Source organism: Lupinus angustifolius, chromosome LG10, assembly GCF_001865875.1.
Source record: "Lupinus angustifolius cultivar Tanjil chromosome LG10, LupAngTanjil_v1.0, whole genome shotgun sequence".
NCBI lineage: Eukaryota > Viridiplantae > Streptophyta > Magnoliopsida > Fabales > Fabaceae > Lupinus > Lupinus angustifolius.
Genome location: NC_032018.1, coordinates 169,187 through 191,265, shown reverse-complemented (window position 1 = coordinate 191,265; position 22,079 = coordinate 169,187). Strand labels below are relative to the sequence as shown.

The 22,079-nt window shown below is 30.0% G+C and overlaps 3 protein-coding genes across 3 annotated transcripts; all 3 read right to left on the bottom strand.

The window, feature by feature from the left end:
- LOC109358527 (protein DETOXIFICATION 40-like) lies at positions 192–4,326 on the bottom strand. The gene is made up of 7 exons (XM_019602817.1): positions 3,965–4,326; positions 2,983–3,614; positions 1,760–1,816; positions 1,215–1,453; positions 979–1,097; positions 516–602; positions 192–409 (listed from the first exon to the last, which is right to left on the bottom strand). The coding sequence occupies exons 1-7, from the start codon at positions 4,271–4,273 to the stop codon at positions 344–346; spliced, it is 1,509 nt and encodes a 502-aa protein (XP_019458362.1). The 5' UTR covers positions 4,274–4,326; the 3' UTR covers positions 192–343.
- On the bottom strand, positions 6,341–11,158 carry LOC109358526 (glutamate receptor 3.7-like). Its single transcript, XM_019602816.1, has 6 exons — positions 10,623–11,158; positions 8,523–9,874; positions 8,154–8,431; positions 7,946–7,977; positions 7,149–7,555; positions 6,341–7,042 (listed from the first exon to the last, which is right to left on the bottom strand). Exons 1-6 carry the CDS (start codon positions 10,882–10,884, stop codon positions 6,632–6,634), a joined length of 2,742 nt encoding a protein of 913 aa, XP_019458361.1. The 5' UTR covers positions 10,885–11,158; the 3' UTR covers positions 6,341–6,631.
- LOC109358528 (protein DETOXIFICATION 40-like) lies at positions 12,095–16,369 on the bottom strand. Its single transcript, XM_019602818.1, has 7 exons — positions 16,030–16,369; positions 15,043–15,674; positions 14,663–14,719; positions 13,016–13,254; positions 12,780–12,898; positions 12,317–12,403; positions 12,095–12,218 (listed from the first exon to the last, which is right to left on the bottom strand). Exons 1-7 carry the CDS (start codon positions 16,333–16,335, stop codon positions 12,153–12,155), a joined length of 1,506 nt encoding a protein of 501 aa, XP_019458363.1. The 5' UTR covers positions 16,336–16,369; the 3' UTR covers positions 12,095–12,152.

The following is a 22,079-nucleotide window of genomic DNA, read 5'->3' as shown; positions in this document are numbered from 1 at the left end:
AATCATTTAAGTAGCAATTCTTTAAATTAGTTGGTAACAAGTTCATGGAGAATGTGGTTGGTAACGTTGTTTACACACTTAGAGCCACAGGGAATGGTTAAATAAATATGTATTTTCTTTTTCCTTGAAGAATATAGAATTTGCACATGGACTAGGTGTTAAAATCAGTGAAGTAAAATAACAATATATATGAATCATAGGATCATTTGATCAAATAAATAAAGTCAACATTTATAATAGTAATACAGTGAACACTAAAATTGCTGCTTTGAATTTTATTTTTTAAGAATAAAGATGGTTAAAGTCTTGATGTTCACTTAAATGAATGAAGTGATTCAATTGTTTAGTTTAGAAGAAGTGGCTCCTTCATGTTCTCCCATTCCTTCAACCTCTTACCTGCTTCTTCTACCTACAATCAACAATATTTTCATCAGACCATAACATTTAACTTCGTTTTCTACGGATGTTATCATGGAAAACAATTATTATTATTATTGCATAGATGCTCTTTTTACCTCTTTATTCCAATCTGTTCGGAATGTGACCCATATTAGAATAATCGTTTGCATAGTTGTGCCACCTAACATTCCCAGCCATATTCCCTACAAAAATAACATATATCACTCTCACTAAAAATATGATATATTTGTTTTTAGAAAAATATACATTTTTAGTATATCTAAAAATCAATAATATAAAAAGCATATGAAATAATTAACATATATACGTTTGAATATTTAGAATGTTTTTAATTTATAAAACTACTGCAACAATGAAAACAGGTTATATGAACTAAATACACTTGAAGAAATAACAAGCTATATTTTTCTTTCATGCAATATCATATATATCAACACAGTTATGAAACTAAAAGTAGAAAATGATGGTTATGTGTAGTAGTTTAATTCCACTACTACAACCAACTGTAGGTAAAACTATGTATACAAATATGACTTAAAGTAACTGAATTGAACTTACCTTAGCACCAAACTTGAAATAAAAGCCGAGAACCGCACCCAATGGTATGCCAACTCCATAATAACAAGCTACATTTACATAAGCTACGAAACTTTGCCATCCACAACCAACAGCCACCCCTTCATTCACATGTTATATATTGCATCCATTAATTTCACATGTCAACAAATTAAACATGTTATTACTCTATGTTAAACTTTAGACAAGAATAAAAAATGGGTATACTAAATAATTACCAGATAAGACAGGTTGAATGCCATTTAGGACAAGAGAAAGTGCTAACAATGGACATAGATCTGAGACAGCTGCAGCAACTTCTTCACCTTCTGTGAAGACATAACTAATGACATCTCTTAATGCAAGAACCACTACTGCTGCAATAACTGATATGATGAAAGACATCGCAGTCACCACCACCACTGAAAATGAGGCTGATCTTGGATTCCTTGCTCCTAGTTCATTGCTCACTCTCACACTGCATCAAAACTTGTTCATTATTATCATAACTTGCAATCAAATTAAATACACTCATACATAAAGAAAGAGAGTAGTTGTGTTACTTGTATATCTTAAATTCTTCAAGTTCTCTTTCTCACACTATCAAACTTTGTTTATCATGATAACTTGCATTAAATAAATTATTTATATCTCTTACTTGCTTTTCATTTTTTATGTTTACATGTATATCATAATACTCATAAAAAACCAAAAGACAGATAAAAGTGGTACAGTAAAGTGATTGTGAAAATAATATATTTTAGGAAAAGATAAGAAATCTAACCTTGCAGCTGCGTTGAATCCAACCGAGATCATGAACACCCATCCTGACACTGTGGTACTGCAATAATCAATAATAATCAATAACAGCATCAAAACTTTGATTCTTGGGTATCATATTAATCCAAAATAATAATAAAATAATTCATGTGAACCACTGTTATGCTCTTGATTATACTAAAAAGAATAAACTTAAGGAGCCTAACTAACTTTTGGGTACATATATCTGTTGTTTCATACTTTATATCATTCCATTTGTCTCATGAACATGTGATTAGTCAAAAAAAATTATTTAAGTTAAAATTTAGTTATTAAATATTTTTTTTAACCAATGATAAATCCATAATACATGGAATAACATAAAATGTGCAGTGCTCTCCTACCTTTTATTTACATTACGATTCATGGAGAATACTATCCGGTCCAATACAGAGGATTACTATTTTTACATTTAATTTAAGGATAAAAATGGGTCAAAGTGATATTCAGTCAAATTTATTTAATGATTCTATTATATTACATTATTGGAGAAAGATATAATCCATACATAAATATTTTTTTATTAATTCAATCTTAATCTTCTTGAAATATATATTAAGATATTTTATTAAACATATATTGTATGATATTTCATTAAATTTTAATTTAATATACATCAAACTTTTATTGGATAAAAAAATATGTTAAAGTAAAAACGCATACAATGCACAGGATAATAGCTACTGCTTTAAATTATTGGTTAAAAAATTAATATCAAGATTAAAGACAATGTTCTAGTTGGGGAAATGAAATGCATGAGATTTTTAACATATTATATTATGGAGAAAATGGAACATAATTCAATGGATTAAACGGTGGAGGATCCGGAATCGATTTTGTGGGGCTGACTAAGAATTTGCCTCATCATATCCTTTTCACTACAGCTAATCAGATTTCTATAAATTGATTTTTACATTGGAAAACTTTCTTACCAATAAAAAAACATAAAATGGAAATAAAAATAGAAAAAAAATGAATGTATAATTTTGTATTAATTGAGATAATATATTTTCAGGATATATTTTAGGATATGATTTGTTGCATCATACACCATGCATTTATTGTGGTCCACGATCCATATAGAAATATTTCAATTTACCACATATATGGGTTAGAACTTTGAAACACCAGTTAATAAAAATCTAGATATATTAGGTGCTAAAAAAGAATAAGAGAATGTGAAGTTACCAAATAGAAAGAGAATCAAGAGCCAACTCAGGGTGAGGAAGCAATCCAGCTAGCAAAACCAGAATCTGAAAGTACCAAGTTTCTAGGCATAACATAACTGCTGATGCTGCTGACAATTTGAAAAATTCAGGTAATCCAGTAAAGGCTTCCCATGAGAACCCTTGCCATGTATTCTTACACTTTTCACTCTTCAAAATATACACAAATTGTCCAATCACAATGATCCACCATGAAATACTTAACACCAATGAGGCACCTAGTAAACCAAGTCCAACCTTGTACACAACCAACCAACTCAAAAAGAGGTGCAACACTAATGTTGCTGCTGATATGTATGCACTTGGGGCCACTAGGCTTTGTGCTTGAAGAAACTTTTGAATTGGAAAATTTACAGCATATGCAAATATTTGAGGGATTAGTCCATATACAAATAAAGCAGCAGCAGATGCAATATTTGGAGCTTGTCCAAGAAATACTAAAATTGGTCCACTGAACACATATATCACTGTTAGAACAACACCAGTTAATGAGAGAAGAACTGTTGATCTTTGTAAGTATATTCCTAGCATTTCAAACTTTTTGGCACCAAATGCTTGTCCACATAGGGTCTCAACTGCACTTCCCATACCCAACTGTTCATCAAAATTACAATTTAATCGAATAAAAAATTAAAAAATTCCAACATCAATGAGCTAGGGTATAAAGATACAGAAAAACTATAAGCTGATGTAATTAACAGAATTTGAATATAAGTATATAAAAAATAAAGCGAGGTCATAATTGACAAAATAAAATGTATAATTAAAAATATCAACTGAGACTATACTAAAGTCATACAAGGTAGGCAAATGGCAAAGTGTGGAGTAAGTAAGCCTAAGAAGTAATATTCATATCAGAGTACTATAAAAATGAATAATGTAGAAATCATGAGAAACATATATGTATCGATAAATATAGATATAGATATAGAGAGAAAGTGTACCATGAGGCCATAAGCGAAGATTTGGATGCCAGTGTTGCCAAGGGAAGCGGCGGCGAGTTCAAGATTACCAAGGTGTCCGGAGAAGATTTGGGTGGACATGGACATGACATAGTTGATGAGATAAACAACAACAGCAGGAGCAGCCAAGAAGAAGAGATACTTTGATTCAATCCATAAGGCTTTCCTAAGACGAGTTTGGACAGGCAAGGTGGTGTTGGAGAGTATGTTTTCTAGTTCATATTGTTGATCATGATGTTCATGGTTATGGTTGGATAAGAGTGCTTGTTCATGACCATCAACAGAACCCATTGGATTGCACTGGAGTTTGGTTTGTGAGACTTTGTCGTGAAAGCCTTTTCATATAATATATATATATATATATACATATATATATATAAATATACAATACATATGTTTACACCTAATTTAATTTAAGTCATACTCGATCTCAGTTATTTATTTGCTTAGATCCAACGGATTAAATGATTGAGCGCACAATGAGAAAGAAAAAGAGAAATATTAAATAATTTTTAAGTTTCACCCACTTAATGAATTAGACCAAAACAATTAATAATGTACAAATACTGCAACTTATTAGATATATAATATCAATTTCTAACAGTTAACTTATTTAATTTACAGGGTGAAGATTCTCTCCACTTAAATACAGAAAAAATAATAAAAAGACAGTTTTACTTTATATATATATATATATATATATATATTAAGAGGGAGTAAAAACTTAATTTTGGAGAAGATTCTTTTCCATACACATGGTGATGAAGAAGACCGGAGAGAAGGGAAAAGTTTCACTGAGTGGGGCCATAGTAATTTAAAGTATACATGAAAAAATTATATTTAAGCATAATAAAATTAAATACGCACGTGTTGCTTTTACGGAATAGAAGAAATGCAACAAAAGGTAACAAAATAAGTATTAAAAGGAAAATTATACAGCAAAAAACCATTTTCATTTAATTTGTTATACCATACTGATGAAGATAAAATATGGGATAACTATTATTAGGATATAATTTATACTTTCTTGTTTTATTATTAATGTTATTTAGTTTTTATAAAAACAACTATATAATTCTAAATAATAACTCATCTCACATTATAATAAAGTCAAAAAATTATAATTTAAAGTACACTGAATATAAAAAATACATTTTAATTCTCTAAATAAAATTCAAAAAAATTGAATACTTAATACTATATAATGTAAACCTGTAGGTAACAAAATATCTATCAACATACTAATTATTGTATTATTTTTTTGATCGGCCACTGATCATTGTAATAGGGAAACAAATATTGTTCTAAGCTAAGTCCCTAGAAGTTGAAATTAAAAGTCATATTATTCCATACACTACTAGACAAAGTTTGAAGTTATGTTACTCAAGAAACTTGGTTGTTAGTATTTTTTTAAATGATGTTATGATCTTAGATGAACATAAATTAAGTTAAAGCTATCTAGTACATTTGTGAATGAGATAAGGGGTAAGTACATAGAAATCAACTCTTAACATTTCTAGCGTGGATCCATTTTAATAAGTTGGAAAAGGAAGGGGGAAATGACGATGGTGCATTCCAATTCAATAATTGATACACAATGAGTAGTGAGGCAATTCCAATAAATGGTGCAATTTTAAGAATTGTCAAAGATCAAATACTAGCACGCTTTAATTTTTTTAATATATGAAAGTAAAATTTATCAGTATTAAAGTAAAACAACGACAATATGAAATCAGGTATATTATCGAATCCTAAAATAACTAATCATTCAATCTGCTATTTTGTTACAATTCCTTGAATAGAGAAGCATAAGAACAACCAAATTAAGTGAAGATATATATTATGAATGAGTGATTGATAATTGCAATTTGACAAAGGGGCAATACATAAGCCAAATTTATGTCCTATCAGCTGAAAGCAGAACAGTAGCTTTTTTGTCTCTTCATTCATTATCTAGTGGGACTTGAATGTCGTTGTCACATGTTCCTATCCTTACCATATTTTCTGCTAGACTAGTTATTTATGTCCACTTGATAGATCTTTGTTTAATATTTTTTGGGTAACAAACTTTTATGTCTCTTTCTCCCTCTTTGCCTCCTCCTGCTTTTCAACCCTCAAGGATCGTTTTGACTGAGAAAGAAAGATTGTGTTGTTTTGGTACTACAAGATAAGATAATATTAACACTATTATGTTTTTTAATAGCTAAAAGAGAAAAAAAATGTATACACTTATGGATGGTGTAAGAGTTTGAGATTGAATTTTGTGACAAATGGTAATATTTATGTCTGAATCTATGGAAGTAATACTAAATGGTAATATTTAAGTAGCTCAATCATAGTATTAGTGTAGCTGCTGCCAAAAGATAACTCAGATCAGGTGTATAGATCAATAGCACTTACAACTTCACACCATGTTTCATTTGATTTAAGTATATCATCCTTAAAAGCAGGACCCTCTAAAAAAAGTTAAATAATTATACCCAAACTTCTAATAAATATACATGCCTATCATTATTGTCACTAGGCAATAGTGAAAACAACTTTTTTGTCACTGTTGCCTATAAAAATCTTGAAAACAGGAAACAGTTGCACAAACCAAACAGACCCTAAGAATTTGGACTCTTTGAAACACAAACATACCTATTTATCTCAGTTTGGGTTGTGGTGATTGTCACCTTGAGTGAACGTTTTCTTGATGGCCTCTTCCTTCTTATCAATGAAGTTAAAGATGTTAATAACAATCTGATAACAACTACTGGATGGTGAATTTGAGGATGAAGAAGCAACATCCTTTTGGCTTTGTTTGAAGCGGACATATTGGTATATAATTTGCAGCAGAAACACCACAATTGCGGCGAGACTGACAGCACCAAATAAGAGATATAGACCCCAAAAACTAACCAAGTGAAGTTGGTTAGGCTCAGAGTTGCTTGTCCTTTCTTCGGGACAACCCATCTTACAAAACCACTTTTCGTATATCTTCTGAAGCTCTCCACTCTCAGAGAGTTTCAAAATTGCTGTAGACATGTCAAGGGCAAAAGGAGATTCTCTTGGAAAAGCCTGATATATTGTTGCAGAATATATCATAAAGGGACCAAGTTCAAAAGAATTAATACGTAAAGGGACAAAGAGTATAGTTTTATGTTCAAATCAGATAGGCACTTACAAAACCCCAACTGGCTCTGGTAAATGGCTGTCCAATAATACCAAAATCAGTTTGTTTTGAAAGAAATAAATTGACATATGGAAGCTCATCAATGATAGCTGCCACCCCTCCATGAGAAGGACCTTTCTGAAGAGCTATAGCATATTCCTCAGGGGAGCCTAAGGAAACAAGTCTTGAGCTTGGTATATAAAGATTCTCTGTGAGATAGCTATAAGCAAATGATCCTACTTGGTATCCAATAGGCCAGTTACTTGCAATCAAGCTATCAATTCCTGTGATTGGTGATGAAAGCTGTTCCACTGTAAGAATTGAACTCAAGCTTGCAGTGTAGCTAGATGTGATAACCATCAATAGGAAAAGCCACACAATCATCACCATTTTAGCTAGTGAGCTTACTGTCTTTTCCTCTGATTTCATGACAAGGTCAAAGATTATCAGATTTCATGAAAATATATTTAAACTTTCCTAAATTAACCATTTTTTCCATTATCAATTTTATAATGAAACTATACAGCTTATACAATATTATGCAAATGGATGTAAAACCGATTGTAGGTAAGCACGAGATATAAATTTAGTATAATTTAATATGTATAAATATGCATACTAAAAGTAAATGACATAGATTGACGAGCGTTGTTGCGTGACAGTACAGTAAATGAAGATTCTACCTAGATATCAAAAATGCACTAATTCAAGTAAAATATGTGCATTGTGTAAAACTGATGTTGACTAATAAAAAACATTAAAAAAGAAACGAATAAAATTAAGATTTTTCACAACAAATGTCTTCTTACGATTTGTCTTAAACAGTGTTGAGAGGCTGAACCTGAAAAATATTGCAGCATGGAGTTAGAATCTAAAACACAATATAACCAATGAGGTACCTATAGCTACATCAAATTTTATAATGGAAGTCTAAAAGGTAATCAAATCATGCTTAAAAAAGAATGCATCAGAAAATTTCAAACGGTAAAATTGCTTAACTTTACTAGAAAGGCTTACATAAATATTGTCACGATTTGCCTCTTAGGTGGACCACGGAAATCACTGTTAACTCGGTGCTCAAGAATCCATATGACCACCGCAATCGCCATAAATGAAGCAGCAGTGGCACCCCACATATCTGCTGTGAATGGTTTGAGGAAAACCCAAGTATTTGATTTTGCGTTGTTGATAGGTGCCACTATAACAAGGCTAGATGATGCAAAAGGCTGAGAAAAATCTACAATCTTAGTACGATTTGTCACTATTGCAATGTCTCCAACAATTGCATCATATACCTGAACCAATGATAACTCACAAAATGATTTCATGAATGACCACTGGCTGACAAAACATGGATTGCCCAATTTAGAGAAAGTGTAAACTTACATTTTCGGCAACCATTTCCACAAGTGCGTCATAGTTGGGATTTGCTATACCATTCCCAACAGGCTTGAATACATACGGAACATCATATGGAATAAATTCCAGCGCTTTCGTGAAGACATCAATGCAGTACCCCTGAACTTGATGACTATCTTGCAGTTCAGTTACAAATTCAACAAAACTTGCTCTCTTCGGTACTACAATTCTCAGTGGTCTTGCATTATCAGCAATCACCCAGCCACGTGGTCTTTCAGTCTTTCCACCTGGCCAGGTAATATTGTCAAGCTTCTGATTTTGGAAAAACCTTCTATGTTCTTTGTTTGTGAGAATTTTAGGGGGCATTACTGAAAATCCTGAATTATTATACCAATAACCAACCCTAGTAATTGCCATCTGATTGATATTGATAACTTCATAACCACCACTTATGATATTTCTGTCTGAGCTAAACTGAATTTGACCACTCAAACCTGTAAAATTTGATTCTAACAGAATGTTGACCAGATCAGACCCACCATCAAAAACTTTAAGCATGTCGAGCTGAATAACAGTTTCTTCTGTCCGTGGTAACATGAAGTGATTATCAAAAGAAAAGGTAATATTATTATGTACTTCCATGAATTTATCAATTGAAAATGCAACTGCCCAAATTGTATCATAAGCATAAAATCCATAGGAATTCAAACTTGTATTTACTACCCCTTCTTTTTGCATTTTTTCCCAACGAGAAACAAATGATCTCTTTTTCCTGGAATCTGGAATGTGTTGACGAAGACCAACAACACCTTGAAGAACACTAAGAGTGGTCTGATTCACTGGGGAGAATGAATCTAGGGTGGCAAAGAGCCAATCTGTGACAAGCCAGACATAGTCATTGGCTATCATTTGAAGCTTGTGCGCAACGGTAAAGATTCTCAATCTCGGATCTGGATTGACGTGAACAACATACACACGAGGACCGAACACCTTGGATTGATTGAGCAGGTTATTGATTTCATCCACATCAAAAAGAATACTCAAACGTAGCTTATAAGCAATTCTCAATCTCCTTCTTTCAAGCTCATTGCCCAAAGCAGATATTCCATTTCTTCCATAATCATCATCCAAGAATACAGCAATTACCTCCTTCCATCCATTAAAGTCAATCAGATCAGCCATTGCTGTCATTTGCTCCAAATCACTATGTGTAGTACGTAAAAAGAAAGGAAACTGGAGAGAGGAGAGGGTTGAATCAGTGGCTCCATATGAAATCAAAGGCACTTTCACAGCATCAGCAATTTGAGAAATCATATGAGCTATGGCAGATGATTGTGGACCAATTATGGCTGCAACCCCTTTCTCAAGGGCCTGAAAAGCTGTATATGTGTAAAGGGAAGCTTCAATCCAATGATGTAGTTTACAACAACCCCAACTTTAAATTTGGAAAGTTCACATCCAATAGGCAATGATTTTGATTTTAGAGTAATAACCTAATAATAAAACTAGTGCTAACAGCATGAAAAATCAACAAGAACTGTGACCACACTAAGTGACAAGCTGTTGCTAGAAATTGAAATATAGTTTGAGTATAACAAGGATAGAAAAGATATCAAGGGGCATTTGGAAAAGCTTATAGAGAGCTTATTTGGGCTTATGAAAATAACTTATTTTCCTATAAGCTCTTCTTAACTTATTTCAATATGTTTATCAAAAAGTTCATAAATATAAGCTCTTTTTAGCTTAATTTAAAAAAGATTAATAAATAAACACTTAATTAAGTTGTTTACCCAGACACACCCTTTAAAAAGACCTATGACCAAGCAATAATGGCCAAAAGCCCAAAAGCAATATGCATAATAAACCGTGGTTAAACAGAAAGACCAAGATTGTTCTAAACTGACAAGATTCAAGCTTGAACTTGAAATGGCAAATATTTAGAAACTCTAATAAATGAATAAACCAATAATTTAAAAACAAATTAAACTGATATCATCTAATCATCCGAAACAATTTTCTTTGGCATGAATTGTCACATGCATCCAACTTCACATTAATTTGGTCATATACTACAAAAATTGCTTTTTCAAATAATCATTTAAATTTAATAACAAAAAAAGTGGTCACCTCCAATTGATCCCAGAAAGACACTGCAACTTGCATCCTTCGTTATCAAATTGAGTTTGGTCCCATTGAGAACTCTAGGGTCACCATTAACATCAGAAACAGCCATTTCCATTGCCACTTTGGCAGCTCTTCCTATGACAGAATCAAAAGTAAAAACTGCAGCAATATTCACACTTTCAGGCCTTTGGCACTGAGCAACAACACCACAAAGTATGATTACCCATATCCAAATTACAAAGTGCAAAACCTTAAACTGCTTCATACTTGGACACTAATTGAACCCCACCAGGTTTTTTACCAAAGAACCAAACTTGGACATACCCAGAATTGGAAAATTGCAAAAAAGTCAATGGGAATGAAATAAAGGTTATACTTTAGCTGACAAAGGAACTAATAGGAACAAACCCAGTTGAAGAGTGATGATAGTTAGTGTTAAAATGTAGAAGAGAGTAGCTTTAAAGAAGATGGCGGTGGAATATGAATGGTAATGGTAAGTATGGTTGGAATTGGAATTGATTAGGAAAGTGATATCCTCTTAAAAAACATGCCTCACATTTTGTAGATTTGTTTATTTATAAGAGGAAAAAATGTATACACTCACGGTGTATAAGTTTTATATATTGTTATCGATATTTAATTATTATTAAATTTTAAAAAAATACTCCAAATGAATGATGAATGATATAATGTATATGTATAAATTTATACATGTAGATTTTACATCCATCTTATATCACTTTTAATTTTGGTGGATTTAGTAGTGAAATATATTATTATTCTTAAATTTTAGGGCATTCACTTTATGGGATATTTAGTATGGGCTAAAAATTCCATGATCCGTTATTGAATTGGAATTATATCTATTTAGTCAAAAGTTTATAAAAAATCAACTTGGTAAATTAAAATTATATATGATGTTATCATTACATTTTTTATAATCATACCCATTAGGTAAATTAATATATCAATTTATTTTTTATATAGTATATATTCTAATATTAAAATGAAAAATATCATATGAATCTCTTTAAAATTCTCATTTCATTATATATACGAATAAATATATATAGTGACTCAAATGAGAATAATTTTCGTACAAAACTAGTAAGAATAATAGGAAAATCTAATGATTTAAATCTACTTACTAATTCAAATCATTAGAGAATCAAATTGACCTTTAGACTCAGGATCTAGTGAAGTCTTATACTACTAGATCAACTCCTATAAAATTATTTAATCAAATAAATAAAATTAAAATTTATAATAGTCATTAGTAAACACTTAAATTGTTGGTTTTTATGAAAGAAAAATATATATATTGACAGTTTACGAGTTGTATATATTATTATTATATTATTCATCATTCATATTTAATTGTCATTGACTCTTCAAAAAATTATAAATAAACGATAAAAATGTATTAAATATGTATAAATTTTTACACAAATAACACATAAATATTAGAGTATTTATTTATTAAGAGTAAAGATCTCTTTAGGTCCACTTAAATGAATTAAGTGATTCAATTATTTAGTTTAGAAGATGTTGGTCATTCTTGTTCTGCCATTTGTCCAACCTCTTAGCTGCGTCTTTTACCTACAATCAAGAAAATTTTCATTAGGCCGAAATATTTAACATCATTTTCTAGCCACATTTCATGGAAAACAAAATTATTGCATAGATTCTCTTTTTACCTCCTTATTCCAATCTGTTCGGAATGTGACCCATATTAGAATAATCGTTTGCATAGTTGTGCCACCTAACATTCCCAGCCATATTCCCTACAAAAATAACATATATCACTCTCACTAAAAATATGATATATTTGTTTTTAGAAAAATATACATTTTTAGTATATCTAAAAATCAATAATATAAAAAGCATATGAAATAATTAACATATATACGTTTGAATATTTAGAATGTTTTTAATTTATAAAACTACTGCAACAATGAAAACAGGTTATATGAACTAAATACACTTGAAGAAATAACAAGCTATATTTTTCTTTCATGCAATATCATATATATCAACACAGTTATGAAACTAAAAGTAGAAAATGATGGTTATGTGTAGTAGTTTAATTCCACTACTACAACCAACTGTAGGTAAAACTATGTATACAAATATGACTTAAAGTAACTGAATTGAACTTACCTTAGCACCAAACTTGAAATAAAAGCCGAGAACCGCACCCAATGGTATGCCAACTCCATAATAACAAGCTACATTTACATAAGCTACGAAACTTTGCCATCCACAACCAACAGCCACCCCTTCATTCACATGTTATATATTGCATCCATTAATTTCACATGTCAACAAATTAAACATGTTATTACTCTATGTTAAACTTTAGACAAGAATAAAAAATGGGTATACTAAATAATTACCAGATAAGACAGGTTGAATGCCATTTAGGACAAGAGAAAGTGCTAACAATGGACATAGATCTGAGACAGCTGCAGCAACTTCTTCACCTTCTGTGAAGACATAACTAATGACATCTCTTAATGCAAGAACCACTACTGCTGCAATAACTGATATGATGAAAGACATCGCAGTCACCACCACCACTGAAAATGAGGCTGATCTTGGATTCCTTGCTCCTAGTTCATTGCTCACTCTCACACTGCAATCAAATTAAATACACTCATACAAAAATCAGAAAGCTATAGCCAAGATTTATTAGTGGTTGAGTCACTCTCTCGAAGTTTTGTGTCATTTTTTAAAATGCGCAAACATATTATAAAACAATTTAATTAGCTCTTTGTTTTATCATGAGAACCGATCTTAAAACACTCACAGTATGACTATCATTGTTAATTCTCAAAATACTCATGTTATAAGAATCAATTCTCAAATTTCCTACAATATGTTTATCCATGCTAATTCTCATACCATAGAAAGAAAGAGGGAGAAGAGAGCCATAAATAATGCTTCGATAGAGAAGAAAAGTTGATGAAAAGTTGATCTCACAACCAAGATGAAGGCAACAACCATAATGACTAAGTCTCCCTCCTCTCCCTTAGACGCTAGTAATGTGTGTTGACTAGGTCAATACATAAAAAACTCTGGAAGGCCAAAGCTCGACCTAAACCGTGTTGGACGACGATGATAAAGGTGGTGGTGATGGTATGCACGCACACGTGTGGATTAGTTTTGTTATGTGTATCCGCACCCACCACAAAACCATGGTCTCTTGGAGCATACCTCAAGTGTGCAATTAATGCTTATAAACATTCTTGTTTTCACTATCCTATATGAGATTAGGGTTTTTTTCCATTTCACACACTAAGATTTCATTAGTTCCAACTAAGGGTAGAAACAAGTGGAGTTAGACTTTGCCTTAAACAGATCGAGCCTATATAACATATAGGAGTCTGAGCCTAATTTGTTAGCATGTTTAAAAATTCTTCAAAGCCTAAGTCGGGTCTGTTTAAAGGCTTAACCTAATCTAATTGTCTATTTAAAGGCCTACTATATTATATGGTCATGAAATATGATACCATTTCTATATTTAAATTGATTAATAAGCATACTTTTAATTAGGTTTATTTAATCATAATAATTATATTATATTTTTGTATACATGTCTATATTATTACTTATATTAAAATAATATAATATGAGTATTGTTGAATAATATATAACTAAATAGATTGATTTGTTATATTTAAGATGTATTTTAGATGGCCTAAAGTTTAACATATTTAATTAAATATATTTTTAAAAAGTTTGAGTATGACATATTTACAAAAAGTTTGGTATGATCTAACCTATTATAAGTCAAATAATAAGCATGTGATAGATGGTTAAATGTTACGAACTATTTCCATTCTTAGTTATAACAACTGTGTTATTTGTATCTAGGCCCTAAAGTCTAACACTTCTCTTATAATATAAATTATTTTTATCTCTTCTTTGTTTTACATCTTTTATCTTTATACATATATCATAAAATAACAAAACACAAATAAAAATGCTATTATAAGTAGGTTGTCAAAATAATATTTTTTAGGAAAGATAAGAAATCTAACCTTGCAGCTGCGTTGAATCCAACTGAGATCATGAACACCCATCCCATTATTGTGGTACTGTAATAATCAATAATAATAACTAAGTAATCAACTTCAAAAATACAAATTTCACGTCAAGCACTCCTAATGTGATAGTGTCATGTATAGTTTTTCACCTTTATGAAAAGAAACAACTTGTGAAATAATTTTTTTTTACCTTTCCATGCTCTCCCTAAAATTTAACTTACTTAAAATTCAAAATCACTGCTTTTGAAAATAAGAATGCATTGATTAATTATGATAATGTGCTTCAAATTTATGGGTTAGAACTTTGAAACACCAGTTAATTAAAATCTAGATATATGTAAGTGCTAAAAAAGAATAAGAAAATGTGAAGTTACCAAATAGATAGAGAATCAAGAGCCAACTCAGGGTGAGGAAGCAACCCAGCTAACAAAACCAGAATCTGAAAGTACCAAGTTTCTAGGCATAACATAACTGCTGATGCTGCTGACAATTTGAAAAATTCAGGTAATCCAGTAAAGGCTTCCCATGAGAACCCTTGCCATGTATTCTTACACTTTTCACTCTTCAAAATATACACAAATTGTCCAATCACAATGATCCACCATGAAATACTTAACACCAATGAGGCACCTAGTAAACCAAGTCCAACCTTGTACACAACCAACCAACTCAAAAAGAGGTGCAACACTAATGTTGCTGCTGATATGTATGCACTTGGGGCCACTAGGCTTTGTGCTTGAAGAAACTTTTGAATTGGAAAATTTACAGCATATGCAAATATTTGAGGGATTAGTCCATACACAAATAAAGCAGCAGCATATGCAATGTTTGGAGCTTGTCCAAGAAATACTAAAATTGGTCCACTGAACACATATATCACTGTTAAAATAACACCAGTCAATGAGAGAAGAACTGCTGATCTTTGCATGTATATACCTAGCATTTCAAGCTTGTTAGCACCAAAAGCTTGTCCACATAGGGTCTCAACTGCACTTCCCATACCCAACTGTTCATCAAAATTATAATTTAATGAAATAAAAATTTCCAACATCATCAATCCGGGTATAATGATACAGAAATTTCAGAAAAAATGTAATTAATAGAATTAAAATATAAGTATATAAAAAATAAAGCGAGGTCATAATTTGTGATAGAAAAGTGACAGAATCAAATGTATAATTAAAAATATTAACTGACACTATATTAAAGTCATACAAGGTAGCAAAGTGTGGAGTAAGTAAGCATAAGAAGTAATATTCATATTAAAGTATTAGAAAAATGAATAATGCAGAAATCGTGAGAATGATGTATAATGTATGTATAGATATAAATATAGATATAGAGATAAAGATAAAATGTACCATGAGACCATAAGCGAAGATTTGGATGCCAGTGTTGCCAAGGGAAGCGGCGGCGAGTTCAAGATTACCAAGGTGTCCGGAGAAGATTTGGGTAGACATGGACATGACATAGTTGATGAGATAAACAACCACAGCAGGAGCAGCCAAGAAAAAGAGATACTTTGATTCAATCCATAAGGCTTTCCTAAGACGAGTTTGGACAGGCAAGGTGGTGTTGGAGAGTATATTTTCTAGTTCATGTTGTTGATGATGTTCATGGTTATGGTTGGATAAGAGTGGTTGATCATGACCATCAACAGAACCCATTAGATTGAACTAGAGTTTGGTTTGTGAGAGTTTGTCGTGAAAGCCTTTTCATAACACACATATATATATGCTGCTGAGCATGTGTAGTGTGGAGAGTGAAGACAAGTGTGAGGTTTCAATCACTGGGGCGATCAGATTCAATGTTTTCTACGAATTTGTTCACTAAAGTAAAACTATCCTTATTTGTTCGATCTTTATCTTCTATGTATGCATGCGTTGAGCAAAAATCAATAAATATGAAAGGTGGACAACAACACAATTATTTTTATAAAATAGCTGTACAAATAACATATTAATTGTTTAAATATCGAATTTTATATTCATTTTATAGGTGCATACATATTTTTATTTATGTTTAATAGGAGAGGCATATATAGAGATTTATTAATTCAATGTAGAAAACAAGGGAAAATTGGGGATTGGTATTGAATTTTTTATTTTCAATATTTAAATTCTTTCTATAACAAGAATTATTAATTCAATTGTTAATTACATGGAATTAAAATATAATTAATTAAGCAACTCTCATTTTTGAACCTTCCCTTAAGAAATTGCAAATCACCACTTGTACCTAAAAGTATCTTTGATATGAGGAACAACACAACATAATTACAACAATTGTCTCAACTATTACCATCAATATCACCACCATTTCATTGAAGACCTCCAAAATCAAATGACCTTTCTAAGACTCAAAAGAAAGAGTATATTTTGTATATTAAAAATTAAAATAATAAATATCATTATATATAAAAATATGATAATAATAATAATATTAATATTAATATCACAAAATTTAAATATATTTAATCAAATAAATTAGACATTTTATAGTTAATTTTTATGTGAATTCATATTTTAAAATTATTTATTGATCAACCTTTACTACTCAGGCTCTTTTTATCATTACTGAAACAACAACTAAAATCATTTCTAACTTAAAAGAAAATACATCGGTTGAATAAAAATCAATAGAATTAAAGGCACACAACAACACAATTATTTTTTGTCAAATGGTTGTGCAAATAACATATTTCTTTTTAAATATCGATTTATATATTCATTTTATGAGATGAACCATCATTTAGATCCAATGCATTTGTCACGAGTTGCATTAAATATTATACATTTATACTATATATGTGTTTTTAAAGTGAAATATTATATATATTCTATACACATGAATTTTTTTATTGACTAATAATATAGTAAATATTCAATTCAGTCTCTCATGTTTTTAAAACTTAGTAGTTTGGTCCCTGAAAAATTAAAAAACTCAAAATTTCAAAAAAAATAAAATATGAGTCAAATTATCCTTTTTACGGTCAAATTAATTTATATCAGATATTGTAAAATATACTAAAAATGACTAATTTGATATACATTTGAAATTTATAGAAATCATTTTGGGTTTTTCAAAATTTGATGAACAACTTAGTAAAGTAAAAAAAAAATGAGGGAGTGAAATAAATAATTACTCATATAATAATAATACTGGAAACTTGCTTAGTCAAGTCCAAGCGAGGTGTTGTATAGGGATGAGTATATCTTACCATAATCACTCACCTGATTTGGCTCAATCTTAATTAAACCTATATATGATTGGATTTTAGGGCTGTTCATAAAATATTTAATATGAGATAAGAGTTTGCCTCTTAGCAATCTCAACCAGCTTTTTGCTCACATTTTATTTCTTTTATACATGTTTGTTAATTTGGATAGAAAGTAATGACATATATTTATCTAAGAGTAGATAGTGCTTTTCATTATTCAAATGTTTCGCCAGAGTAGATATATCATTATATATAATAGATTAATCTAGAGGGATAACAATTGTGTTCTGAAGTTGAATCAATATATTTTTAAGGAAGAAAATTTCTCAAATAAAAATTGAAAGATTTTAAATATTTAATATGGTTAATGTTTTATTTTCATTTCCCAATAATATTTTTAATTTCTTAATTAGGGTTTACCTAATGTTTGTTATTAATCATTAATGGATTTATAATTGAGAGGAGTATGTTTAGATTAAATTAGTTTTCAAGGAATATTCCTATATTTATAACAATTTATTTTACATTTGAAATTTGTATTTACACTAAGGAATTAATTTCTTTCATAACTTGTGACTACCTTTCCTATAAAATGTTAAAATTACCCAAACATACTAGAAATATTATAATAAAAAGTTCAATTATTGAATAGTCAATATTGTGAAATTAAGCAATTCACTATGTGAAGGGATGTGATTATTACCAAAATAGGTATCATTTTATTGACACTTAGGATTTAATATGGGAAAATTTGTTATTACATTTTTTATTAAAAAAATAAATCAATCAAAAATTGTGTATAATCTATTATTTAATAGGATACAACATTTAATTATGTCTTTATTAGTTGTGTTAGGGATAATTTCGTCATTACATACAAATTGAATAAAATATAATAATTCCACCTAGAATGTGAATATGATAAATATGCTTAAACTAAGTTTTTTGCCATTTCTTTTCTCCATCTATGTACATTTTTTGAAATATCTTTCGCTCACCTCTCTTGAAACTCTTCTTTCTCAATCTTAGTAATCCTTTTATAACTTTCATCTCATATTACAATCAAACTAGAAAAAATGACAATAACTAAACAAATAATAACTTTTTTGTTTTTTGGTGTCTAATTTTAAACACAAAGCAAATAACCACTTTGCTCTTCGGTGTCTACTTTTTAATATAATTTTAAAAAGTTTTAATTTTTATCTTTAATTTTGTATATTGCAATTTTTTAAGCTTTATCACTTTAATGACATATTATCATTAATGAAATTATGTCATTGTGATACAATTACAAATTTTATATCATCACTTTTATTGTTTATTACTTTATAAACATTAGCTTATCGACAAAATGTCAAATTCTAAATAACTTTTCTACCTCAATATATAGAGATCGACATTCAGTCTAATCATAAATTCAAATGCTATGATTATATTTTATTTAAAACTTGAAATAATTTTAATTATTTAAGGAATAACAAACATATTGATTATCGATTTAAATGCGATAACTGTGTTTCAATTAAATTTTGAAATAATTTTGATTTTTTAAAGAATAATGTAGTCTTTATTTTCTTCCGTTTCTTCATTTATTTAGATATCATATTTATGATAATCATTAATACTATTCTTTTATATAATAAAATATCAGCTTTGGATCCTTTTTAATTTTGTCATTACATGAGAAAAACATGTGAAGAATTTTTGGGAAGCGATTATTATTAATGAAATTTTATTGTTTTGATATAGTTACAATTTTCGTATTCTCAATTTTATTGTTTGTAAACATTTGTTTATGTACATTTGATGATTGACATATAACTTTTTTTCTTAATGATAAAATATCATATTCTAAAGAACTATCTTCCCTCACTTTGAAAATATTTGTCACCAACCTTAACTTCATTTTTTTCTCAAATAACCAACATATAGTATTTTAAATATATGTCCCCAACCTCATACATTCTTTTATTTTTCACTTACAGGGCCACATAAATAGCTTCACATATATTTTTTTAGGAATGGATTCGCATAATTTTATTTTATTTTCAGTTACATATTAGCAAATGTATAAGAATTTTTATGATTATTTTATTCTTTTTATTATTAACTTAATGGGTTGATGATATTATAAAGAAGGGTAAAGCTTACAAAATCCCTTAAATTTTATTTCTTTTCAAATAGACATTATTAATAATTTTTTTTTCCTAATTACTCTTTAAATTTTAACTATTAGTGAAATTAGTCCCAACATAAATATAACTTTAAATTATGAATGATGAAATTAGAATTAACACATTTGATATAATCAATATCTCTTTCTATAGTGAGAAGCTGAATATTTTATATGAAACACAAACCAACAAATCCTTACCAGGCCCACAATATCATTTAGTCTGTGACACACCATGTTACACATTTTGTTCAGTATAATTATGTGTGTCACACACACATAAAAGAATCCAATTTTATGCTGTAAAATTTGATTTACACTAAAAAGATAAAGTAATTAGTTGCAACCAATGTCTATTTTAGAATATGAATTTAAGAAACAACTATTTTGTATTATACAAGTATGGGAGTTTGTTTCTATGACAATGTCTTTTTGAACGTATTGTTGTATGGTAGCAACTTCCTTGCATGATCCTAATACAAATATTAGTTCAAAGAAAGAAGACTGTCTAATGTAAATTTGCATCATTCAACTTTTCCCTACAAAGATATATTATAATATCTTAATTTCAATTTCATTCTTAGTAATTTAAAATTAATTTCAATTTTATTGTTAGTAATTTAAAATTATACGTATGTAAGGATTAAATTTTCCAATAGTTAAAGTTTAAGGAGTAATTAGAAGAAAAAATAATTCATTGTCTCTACTTGCAAAAAACATAAAGTTTAAAGAGGTTATGTGAATTTTCCCTATAATAAATACATCTTAAAATTAATACATCATTATTTTCTTCCATTGATTTTTATGTATTGTTAATACTAAGTTGTTTTACATAATAATTTTTTTATTATCTTATTTTCATTTTTGTTGCCAACTTTATAATATGTTATTTGTTAATCGAAGTCCTCACAACGGAAATAAAGATTTTAAACCTTATGATAAACTAAAGTTTGATTTTATTGATGTTCAACATCAATAATATTATTTATGACCTTTAAGATTTGTTCCTCTAAATTGTTAATTTAAAGTTATATTTTATTCTTTTGTATTGTAATCATTTTGTCATACATGAATATTTGTTGCTTCAACTCATATAAGTTTAATAGTTATATTATATTGTTAATTAATACACGTCTTTATTTAACTAAATACTTATACCTTTCATTTAATTAAATATATTGAATATATTTTTCAATGTCAACATGGAATGATCCTTGTAAATGCGCAAATTATTACTAGTTAAGATAGATAAGAATGTGCATTGAATCTGCAACTATATGGTCCTCTGTCCTTCAATGGCTGAAGACAAATCATGAAGCTAGGAGCTAGCAGGAGGAGTTAAAATGGTTGGAACACCAAACTAGAGGAAAGAGCCTGAAGAGTAAAATGTTGATAAATGTTGTTGCAGAAACAATTTATGATATTTGGACTTTTAGAAATCAATGTGTTTTCCAAGGACAAAATGCTAATTCTCATTGTTCCTATCCGGCGAACCAAAGGTCATGGTGGCCCCGCTTGTAGGGATCACCAAAGTTGGCCCAGGAGACAACATGCCTTCCGTACTCCACCAACCTACCTGCCAGCGCAACAGACGGGTTGCAGAGCAGGCTAAGAGACAAGAAGGGCACAGTGTACGACCCAACAGGCCGCCTGACACGGGAAAAGCATCTCCAGACAGCACCTTCGGTCGGCCACGCGTCGCACCACCAGCCAAGAGCCCAAGGTCAACTTTCACTCCTATAAATAGGAGTACCCACCAACAGGAAGTATCTTAACCTCAACTCCTAGACTCTCTAATATTATTCTTCTTGTCACTCACTCTCTACTTCATATACTGACTTGATCGTCGGAGAACCTTTTCAGGTACCTCCACCGACGGGTCCAAACTCTTTGCTGCCTTCAGTCACCCTGGCGATCGCTCCCTACTTCTTCATCAACATCTGACTCATCATTGTCCGTACTCTTGTGTTCTGATAAGAACATTGGCGCCGTCTGTGGGTCCTACTCACAACATGGTA

Coding starts and splice junctions, on each gene's coding strand:
- LOC109358527 (XM_019602817.1), bottom strand. CDS start 4,273: ATGGGTTCTGTTGATGGTCATGAACAAGCACTCTTATCCAACCATAAC. Junction 1,454..1,759: donor GGATTCAACGCAGCTGCAAG/GTTAGATTTCTT, acceptor GTTTTGATGCAG/TGTGAGAGTGAGCAATGAAC. Junction 410..515: donor GAACAGATTGGAATAAAGAG/GTAAAAAGAGCA, acceptor TGTTGATTGTAG/GTAGAAGAAGCAGGTAAGAG.
- LOC109358526 (XM_019602816.1), bottom strand. CDS start 10,884: ATGAAGCAGTTTAAGGTTTTGCACTTTGTAATTTGGATATGGGTAATC. Junction 9,875..10,622: donor CTTTCTGGGATCAATTGGAG/GTGACCACTTTT, acceptor ACACATATACAG/CTTTTCAGGCCCTTGAGAAA. Junction 8,432..8,522: donor TGGAAATGGTTGCCGAAAAT/GTAAGTTTACAC, acceptor TCATTGGTTCAG/GTATATGATGCAATTGTTGG.
- LOC109358528 (XM_019602818.1), bottom strand. CDS start 16,335: ATGGGTTCTGTTGATGGTCATGATCAACCACTCTTATCCAACCATAAC. Junction 13,255..14,662: donor GGATTCAACGCAGCTGCAAG/GTTAGATTTCTT, acceptor ATTTGATTGCAG/TGTGAGAGTGAGCAATGAAC. Junction 12,219..12,316: donor GAACAGATTGGAATAAGGAG/GTAAAAAGAGAA, acceptor TCTTGATTGTAG/GTAAAAGACGCAGCTAAGAG.